General features: G+C 50.3%; 1 protein-coding gene across 1 annotated transcript; it reads left to right on the top strand.

The window, feature by feature from the left end:
• Positions 1 to 285: 285 nt before the first annotated feature.
• On the top strand, positions 286 to 4232 carry LOC123122392 (3-dehydroquinate synthase, chloroplastic). Its single transcript, XM_044542586.1, has 8 exons — positions 286 to 683; positions 764 to 914; positions 994 to 1161; positions 1242 to 1468; positions 2588 to 2711; positions 3445 to 3507; positions 3602 to 3745; positions 3857 to 4232. Exons 1-8 carry the CDS (start codon positions 361 to 363, stop codon positions 3986 to 3988), a joined length of 1332 nt encoding a protein of 443 aa, XP_044398521.1. The 5' UTR covers positions 286 to 360; the 3' UTR covers positions 3989 to 4232.
• The last annotated feature ends 5683 nt before the right edge of the window (positions 4233 to 9915 follow it).

Below are 9915 nucleotides of genomic sequence, written 5' to 3'. Positions count from 1 at the left end.
GAAATTCGTCATGCCCACTAAAGGTATATTGGTTCAAAAAATCAAAATATAAACAAATGAAATTTTCATCGCTGATCGACCAACCGACCCCACTTTCAGCGAGACTCGAAGCCGCCATCCCGCGAGCCCGCATCTCCACCAACCAACCCGCGCACGTAAGGCCGTGAACCCATCCACCAACCGAGCATCCATCTCCGCCATCCAATCCCTCCATCCGACGGCGTGGACCGACCCTCAAACTCTTCGCGGGCTCCCACCCCCACCTACCCCACCACGCCCGCCTCAAATCCCCGCCACATCGGGAGTTACCGGACACAACCACCGCCGCCGCCGCCGCCGTCTCGCGACCAAACGACCCCCATGGCGGCCGCTGCCTCCTCCCTGCTTGCCGCCGCTGCATCCTCCAGTTCCCGAGCAGCCATCTCCGCCCGCCGCCCCCGCGCAGCTTCTGCCGCGGCCGCGGCCGCCGCCTCCATCCCCTCCTCCTCTCGCTCATCCTTCACTCCGCTCCGCGCCTCCCCCGCGACGGCTCACCGGAGCCGCGTCGTCGCCAGCGCCGCTCCCGCGATGCAGCCGCCGGCGGTGTCCAGGGTCTCCACGGTGGTCGACGTCGACCTCGGCGACCGGAGCTACCCGATCTACATCGGGCCCGGACTCCTCGACGAGCCCGACCTGCTGCAGAGGTACTCGAATTCAGCAGGGTTTTAGCTCGAGTGGCTGCTCCGTTTGGCAATTTGGTGAGCTTGTTACCTAATCTCTGCAGGCATGTGATCGGGAAGAGGGTTCTGGTGGTGACCAACACCACCGTCGCGCCGCTCTACTTGGAGAAGGTGACCTGGGCGCTCACGCACCAAAACCCTAACGTGTCGGTCGAGAGCGTGATCCTGCCCGACGGCGAGAAGTACAAGGACATGGTGCGTGCGGGATTCAGGGTTTACTCGTGCTTTAGTTCCTCTCATCACTTGGATGTAGTTAACTTGTTGCGATGCGCAGGACACACTGATGAAGGTTTTCGACAAGGCGGTGGAGTCCCGGCTGGACCGGAGATGCACATTCGTTGCGCTAGGTGGCGGCGTCATTGGGGACATGTGCGGGTTTGCTGCTGCTGCATTCCTCCGTGGTGTCAATTTCATACAGATACCCACCACTCTGATGGCCCAGGTCCAAAGCTTGATCTAAATTTACTAGAGTTTGAGGGCATTTGGTTTGGTGCTAATGTGGGGCTGGATGAATTGCTTTAGGTGGATTCGTCTGTTGGAGGGAAGACTGGGATTAACCATCCATTGGGAAAGAACTTAATTGGCGCATTCTACCAGCCGCAGTGCGTACTCATTGACACAGAGACATTGAATACATTGCCTGACAGAGAGCTAGCTTCAGGTGTCGCTGAGGTGGTGAAGTATGGGCTCATAAGAGACGCACCCTTCTTTGAGTGGCAAGAGAAGAATATGGCAGCAATATTAGCGAGGTACGAAGCAGGTTTTGAAACTGATATTAGGCGTTCAGCGTCACCAAGTGTTATTTTGATTTAGTAAGATATTAGCAAGGTAAAGACATGCAATTGCATTACATATGTGGTTGCTGTAGGGCGTTACTTATTGATTCTAAGTAGTTGTGCAGTCTAATCTTGTCTGGGGTTTTAGCTCATATTAGTATGACTTGTTAAGTTTCCTTGCCCGTTTCCAGTTTTGAAATATCGAGAATATATGTTGTCAACACTCAACACTGTCATTTGAAGGTTGCCTTAGGCCTGAACAGAAATGCCTTTGTTCTAAAATTGATATTAGGCGTTAAGTACCACCAATTTTACTTTGATATGATGAGATATTTGCGAGGTAAAGACGTGCAATTTCGCGCTACCCATTAAGGTTTAAGAATTGTGGATTCTAAGTAGATGTGCAGTCTCATCTTGTTTTTTAGCCCATATCAGTATAACTGGTTAAGTTTCCTATTCCATCCCCATTATTGAAATATTTGGAGCATATATGGTGTCAACACTGTCGTTTCATGGTGTATGTCAGCCTTAGGCCCTGAACAGAAATTATTTTGTTTAATTATTCGGTGATCTGCTGTTTGATCATGACGTTGATGTTTCCTGTTTGTTTCCGTAAACAAATACCATGGTTTCTGTTAGAAATTGAGTGCCCCCTTTGCATCGAATAGAAGTTCTCATCTCCCTGGTTGTTTGAATCATGATCTGTTTTCTATTTACATTTGTCAAAATGCTTAATTGTTAAGTACACTAGTCATACGAATAGCATGATTTAATTCAGATTTTGATTTTTTTTCTGAATGTTACTGTCTGAAATGCCATACTGCTTAGTTTGACAGAACAGAGCGACAAAACATACCATGTTCCACAGCTAATTTATAAATGCTATTTGATTTACATGTCATTCTTAGCTCTCCATGTTTTGCTTTGCTATCCTGTTCCCTAGGGTGGATTTAGATAGAGCCATATAACCATTCCATTCTTCTACTATTCATGCTACTGCTGACCTTTATTTGTTGAAATAACGGAATAGCTTTCTCTCATTACAATTTTGCATGCTTCGGCGATGTCTTAATTCAAATTGTATGTTTGTAGAGAACCAAGTGCCCTGACCTACGCTATAAAGAGATCATGTGAAAACAAAGCTGAAGTTGTTGCTCAGGATGAGAAGGAAAGTGGTCTTCGAGCAACACTAAACCTGGGTCATACATTTGGTCATGTATGTGATATCTCCGACCATTGTTGTTTTTTATGTTAGTTTTATCTGTCTTGCATTATGATGGTCCATGTAAACATAATTGGATGAGTTGCCAATCCAGTAAGAAGTTTGCTTTATTTTTGTTGCTACTACCTACTCCCTCCGTTCGGAATTACTCGTCCAAGAAATGAATGTATCATTTTTATCCATTTTTGTGACAAGTAATTCCAAACGGACTCGTGTACTCATTTTTTTGCTTGCTAAAATAAAAAATAAAACAAAAAAGAATAGTATTTGTTTGCTTGAAACGTCAAATACTTTTCATTGTGATCTGTAATTCATTTTTTTGTTGAGTGAGGTAGCATTATTTTTTTATATAGAAAAATTGCTATAAACCTGTAGTGAATAACATCTGAAACAAAGTTGTGCTTATTGATGATATTTTTTATGCTAGTTTACCACATTATGTTCTTTGTCTATATGGTACGTTGACTCTGCAGACTGAAATTATAATTTTCTTCGTTAATGGTATATTTGTGGTATGGGTATTTGTTTTTGAAAAATGAAATCCTGAATTTATTTTTAAGCTGCACCATCCCACCAGGTATTACATGTCTTAACTATTTGGGTACCCCTCTAGCAGGAAATAAGCAACCTGAACTCACCAACTTTTTTGGGAATTCGATAGCAACCTTCTGTTTTGTGAGGCATCCATGCTACTCACTGATCATTAATCGTTTCATTTAATTGCCAGGCTATAGAAACAGGGCTTGGCTATGGAGAATGGCTCCATGGGGAAGCCGTTGCTGCTGGAACGGTAAGACCAGTTGAATATTTGATACACCTCTTAATCATGACTTTATCTGGTTTCCTTATCGTCGTCTTCTGTTTCCGTGTTGGCACTACGATAGGTTATGGCAGCTGACATGTCTTACCGCCTGGGCTGGATAGACGAGTCCATCAAGAAACGGACATTTGACATACTAGATCAAGCCAAGCTTCCCGTGACACCACCAAAGGGCATGACGGTGGAGAAGTTCAAAAACATCATGGCTGTAAGTACCTTAATATTGGCAGAAGCAGGCTGATATGCTTGGACATCTCAGTTCCTTTTTAGCATTGATGAAAAACAGCCTTAATGATTGATTCCTTGCATGGCGCATCAGGTCGACAAGAAGGTCGCGGACGGATTGCTGAGGCTCATCCTTCTGAAAGGACCTCTGGGAGGCTGCGTTTTCACCGGTGAGTACGACAGGAAAGCACTGGACGAAACCCTCCGTGCGTTCTGCGACAACTGATCGTTGTCAAGCTGGAGACCCAGCACTTCTGTATACTAGTAGGCTGTAATATCATACCAGACAGAGAGAGTGAGAGTGCATTGTGTGCTACCTTTATTTTTTCATTTCGTTTTGGCGAGAATAATGGAATGCGGTAAGGGGTTGGTTCCAGGTCGCGGTATTAGAAATTCATTGTAGGGCATCATGCCTCAGTAATTGTGAATTGTGATCACTCATTTTGAATAACAGAATTCATTCCACTTCATTGTCTCCCTTGCGTCGCTGCTGCTCCTCTGCTGACGAGAGTTTTTGTTTCCGTTTTACCTCAGCAATAAACCTGCAAAGCCATCGCTGTTTTGTGACTTGTGTACTGTACTCGGGACAGCTTAGTTTTTCTAAACAAGTGGTAGATGGTGCACATGGCGTATCTTTGAGGGCATATTCTGCTGTGGTTGAGATTCGGAGTTGCTGCAGCGCCATTGTTTGATCTCGAGGAGATATCATGTGCCGTAAACAAGGGAAAGGAATCTCCCGGTGCAGTGTACTCGGGGGACACGATTGGTGGCCTGGCGTCCAAATAATGCGTCAGTTTTACCCGGATCCTATGAATCGAACTGTTCATTCTCATCAATCAAGTTCAAAAAGAAAAGAACTGTTCCTTCTCAAGTTCATACCCCGAAATCTGGACGTAATTTCTGCGTTGCAACACAAGCACACGAACTGAAGGCGTATAAACTTCTGACGCATCACGCATGGAGATCGTAACCCAGGCACACAACACAACTACACAAGGAACTGAAAAGAAATCAACATTAGTAGCAGTAATAAGACTGCATTAGTACATTGTTGTTACAGCTCGGAGGAGCAAACCTCGTCAGGATTCTGTCTCGGGCGGGCACGGTAAAAAAACTACCCACGATCCATATAAACGGGCTACATCCATCCGCAGCTCCCTCGCCTTGCCATCGGCCCATCACACAGCAACAGCAGCGGTGGCTAGAGCCGGAGCAGGCGGCGGAGCTCGTCGGTGGCGCCGACGTCCACGCCCCCGCCAGCCACCTGCACGGCGCACGGGGTCGGCATCTTCTTCCGCCCGGCGCCGGCGGCCAGCAGCAGTGACGTCGGCATCGGGACGCTGCTCGGCGGCGGCGACACCGAGTACATCGAGTCCATCGACGTCCACGCCGGCATAGGCGGCGCCGCTACCACGATGGGCGCCGATGCCGCCCCGCCCGCCGGCTTCTTGGGGCTCTTGTTGGCGCGCGGGTCGACCTGGCGCTGGCGGCCTGCCGGTGCCGGCGAGGCCTGGAGGTGCGCGGGCAGGGGCAGGAGCGGCGGCTGCGGGAACGGCCTGCAGGCCATCATCAGAGAAGGCGATGCTGCGGGGGAGGAGCTGCTGCTCAGGGATTTCAAACCACACTCCATCTGTGAGTCAGTCTTTGCAAATCTGGCGCCGAAACAAGCGGCTGATCTGAGCGGAGTCGGCTGGTTATTTCGAGTAAACGTCGAGAGCTGAAGAACTAAACTAGAATGCAAAGGAAATCAAGCTCCACCCAACAAAAACAGGCGGAGAGATGTAGAATGTATGTATGTGTGTATCAAAAGCCAAAGAAAAATGGAGAAGCTTGCTTGCTCGGATGCAGATCTGGATCGACTAAAACAGATCGAGATGCACAGCAGCTAGCGGCCCTGGTAAGATGGCTAAACTTGAAAAAGAAAAGAGAAAGGCCAAAAGGTGAGCCGGAGAAGAAAGAAAAGACGAGCAGAGCTGGTGAGCCAAGGGAAGGGAAGAAGATAATGGTAAGGTATCCGTTGTGGCCGTGGCCCGGCGCCCCTGCCATTATATAGGGCCGCGGCGGCAGGCAGCGGTCGGCCGGTACGGTACCACCCGCTCCTCTCCTCTCCTCCCAACGGACACTTGCGGTGGTGGGGGTGGGTGGGAGCGCGTACGTAGTACGTTAACGTACCGTGCGTTCGTGCCCCCGTGCTTGCCGTGCTCGCAGCTTCCGTTGCCTTTCCTCGGCTCGCTACGCTCGGGCGGCGAGCGGAGACCGGGCAGAATGATTTGTTTTCCGTTGGGGGACGCGCCGCATATGGGAGGTCGCGTGCGCTGCCGACAAGGCGGACTACTAGGGGAGGAGATTCGCGATCGGCCCGATGCGTGCGGGGCGGGGCTGGCCGCCGGCCGCGCGGCGCTGGCCGTGGGATCGTGGAAAGTCGCCCGGCGAGTCGGCACGTGGAAAGTCGTCTCCTGCGGCCACCGTGCGCGGTGCCTCGCCGGCCATTCACGGCTCTGTGCCGACGGAGGGGCGTGCGGCGTGCGTTACGCGGGTTGGGCGCTGGCGAACCCTGGTCGTTCGGCACGCGCACTCCGGCGTATGCGGCGGCGCATCCTCCCTGTATGCCGCTGGGTTGCCGCATGCGCGCGACTCCGGCTGGTCACGCCTCCGCGCGCCGTGCGTGCGTACGGTACGGGCGTGCACCGTGGTTCGGAGGGGGTGCTTGCTTGTATGGACTATGGAGGCGGAGTTGGCGATGGTCGTGTTTATGTTTTGGACGGTCGCCTGCCTCGGCTCCGGCATCGGGACCCGATCGAGGTCGTGTTTCTCGATCAAAGGATCTCATGCTCCCGATTCATGAAATTACTACTCCGTGTGTAAGCCATCTTAGGTTGTGTATCGTGACAAAGGCAGAGGGGAAAACGAGAGAAGTTAATGTTTTTTTGCTAGTTAATAGCATTGCATGCAATGAATTAACCACTGCATGTCATGTTTGGCAGTCTTAAGTCATTGAAAGCATGCACAGCTCACATTTCTTATTGGTTGATATGTCACAAAACAAGAAACGAGGAGGAAGTTAATGTACCGTGCCTAATTATTTTGAGATTATTTGGTTTTCGTAAGGTGACTTACACACCTAGACGGCGGGAGTAAGAGCATCTCCAGCCGCGCCCCCAACAGGCCCCCCAGGCCACTTTTTCGGCGCCGGCGCCAAAAAAACGCTCCAGTCGCGCCCGCAGGACGCCGAAAATCGCCGGTTCGGCCCTTTTTTCTGCCCGGCGGTCACAGGCCGAACCCGGCGCACTGGGGGGGCAATTGGGGGCTCCGGCGCAAGGGAAAAGCGCGGCTGGCCCACACCGTCAGGGGAAAAGTCAAGGTTTTCTTCCCCGACTCGCCTCCCACCCCCCGCGCCCTCGGCCACCACTAGCTATATATCCCGGCGCCGCCCGCCGCCCTTCACCGCTAGGTAGCCATTCCCCGCCGGAAAAATAGCAGAGCTTCGCCGCGGCAGCCCCTCCAACAGCAGCTGGGCGTTTCCGGCCGCGGAGGGGCAGTTTAGCGGCGGGTACACGCCCACCGGGCGCAAGGTGTTCGGCGATAGACTCGGATGACGAGGAAGCGCTCACCGCGCTGCTGGAGGAGGAAGCCGAGGCCGACGTCTAGGAAGAAGAGCATCTCATGGTGCTCGCCCAGCTGCTGGCGAGCAATGAAAAGCCGCGGTGAGGTGGCTCGGCGCCGGGGCGGGTGAAAGCAAAGAACCGGCATCGTCTCGAAGGCTACTGCATGCTCTACTCCGACTACTTCGTCGATGCTCCATTTCACAGCGAGAAAACATTTCGGCGCCGTTATCGGATGAGCCGAAAGCTCTTCCTCGGGATTGTGATTCCATCCGGGAGTTCGACAACTACTTCAAGTGCAAGATGGATTGCACCGGCGCCCTTGGATTCACCTCCATCCAGAAGTGCACGACAGCGATGAGGATGCTTGCATACGGAGCTCCCGGTGATTCACTCAACGACTATGGGCGCATGGCCGAGTCCACCAGCATAGAGTGTTTCTACAAGTTCTGTCGGGCAGTGGTGGCAGTGTTTGGACCGCAATACTTGAGAACACCCAATGCGGAAGACACTACTCGGATCCTAGCACAGAATGCAGGAAGAGGATTTCCTGGGATGCTTGGAAGCATCGACTGCATGCATTGAAAATGGAAGAATTGCCCATTTGCTTGGCAGGGGATGTACAAAGGCGCCAAAGGCGGTTGCAGTGTTGTACTTGAGGCGGTGGCCACACAGGACCTCTGGATTTGGCACTCCTTCTTTGGTATGCCAGGAACTCACAATGACATCAACGTGCTGCAGTGCTCTCCTGTCTTTGCCAAGCTTGTTGAAGGTCATTCTCCTCCGGTGAACTTCGAGATCAATGGGCGGCACTACAACAAGGGGTACTATCTAGCTGATGGCATCTATCCGAGATGGTCGACATTTGTGAAGACGATCTCAAACCCTGTGCCAGGAGGCAAGAACGCCTGGTTTGCGAAGATTCAGGAGGCTTGCAGGAAGGATGTCGAGCGGGCATTTGGTGTGCTCCAATTTTGATTTGCCGTTGACCGGTACCCCGCTCAGACCTGGTCCAAAGATCAAATGTGGGAGATTATGACTTGCTGTGTCATCTTGCACAACATGATCATCGAGAGCGAGCAAGAAGACCCAGTGTTTGACACTGAACCATACTACAGGCAGGGTCCTCTAGCCGAAGTTGAGCATCAGCTACCGGCAACCTGGACTGCCTATCTCAGTATGCGTCAGGAGATTCGAGACCCACAGGTGCATCATCAACGTAGAAAGATCTGATTGAGCACCTATGGAGGCTCAAGGGGGACGCCGGGCGCGACGTGTGATGAAATATGAGTTTTTATTTGTTGAACTATATAATTTGTATTGAACTATTTGTTGTTGTACTATTTTGTTGAAGTATTTGATTTTTCTGTGATGAAATATGTGATAAGAAAAAATTTATGTTGATAACTGAACGCTGAGACACGGCGAACCACGCCGAATATGGGCCTATTCTCGCTCATATGGGCCCTTTATTCGCCAAAATGGGGCTGAAAACTGGGCCAATTTCGGCGCCTGGGGGCGACGACTGGCAAAACCGCCCCAGCGCCGATTGTATCGCCGGCTCGCCCCCGGGGGCGATTTTTATGCGTCCTGGAAGGGCCAACGGCTAGAGATGCTCCAAGACAAACACCAATCCGACAAAAGCCAACACACACACACACACTTGTTTACGGTCACAGCACCTCGGTCACTGGCATGAATTTGTGAGTCATGCATTGCCAAATCGGACTATCGTGTGTATATGTGTATGTAACCGGACCTCACTTTCTATGTATGTTTTCTTTTTGACAAAAAGGGCAATATGATTTTGCTGATTAAAACCGTGGATCACAATATGTCAATCAGAAAAAATAAATAGTACTAGGAAAAATTACATTTATTAGCAATCGAAAACAAAACAACAAAAATCCATCCTATATCTAGTGTCCTCTCTACTTCCGTCTAACTACACCGACATAACGAAGCTCCACCCGGTTTCAGGACGATCGATGTGCCAAACTAGCCCAAGAACCACGTAGCCTCTTGTCTCTTAATTTGTTTGGATTGGATTGGATTGGATTGCTCTCGGTTAAGCACCACTGTACATGTACAGCCTGCACTGTGCAGCAGGGACATGTTAAAATGATACAGAGATGGATCCTGGTCGTGTACCCCGCAAATCCTCTGGACACCCGTGACATCACAAATAAGAAAATTATTGCTGAAATTAGAACGATCATAGGTTGTGTTGACGATTCAGCTTACATTTTCTGTACTTCTGCTTAGTACGCACTCGTACGTTGTTGTGGTTCAGGTGCAAGGAGAATGCGCATGTTCTAGTTGTGTGCGGCGCCGACAAGAAGGGGACTCTAGGGAGATTCTATGAATGAAATCCAACAAAATTATGTTGAGCTACAGGCCCTTACGAATGTAGTTTTATTGCAAGATCTGTACAATGTATATTGGAGTAGTTCAGAACACAGAGAGGCATTTTTCTTTCGGTGATCACAGAAGCTCATGAAAAGCGGATATCTTGCTTGCATTCACAAAATTCAGACTGACCAGCAAGTAG

The sequence above is a fragment of the Triticum aestivum genome, chromosome 5D, assembly GCF_018294505.1.
Source record: "Triticum aestivum cultivar Chinese Spring chromosome 5D, IWGSC CS RefSeq v2.1, whole genome shotgun sequence".
In the NCBI taxonomy this organism is placed as follows: domain Eukaryota; kingdom Viridiplantae; phylum Streptophyta; class Magnoliopsida; order Poales; family Poaceae; genus Triticum; species Triticum aestivum.
This window is presented reverse-complemented; position numbering and strand designations above follow the sequence as displayed.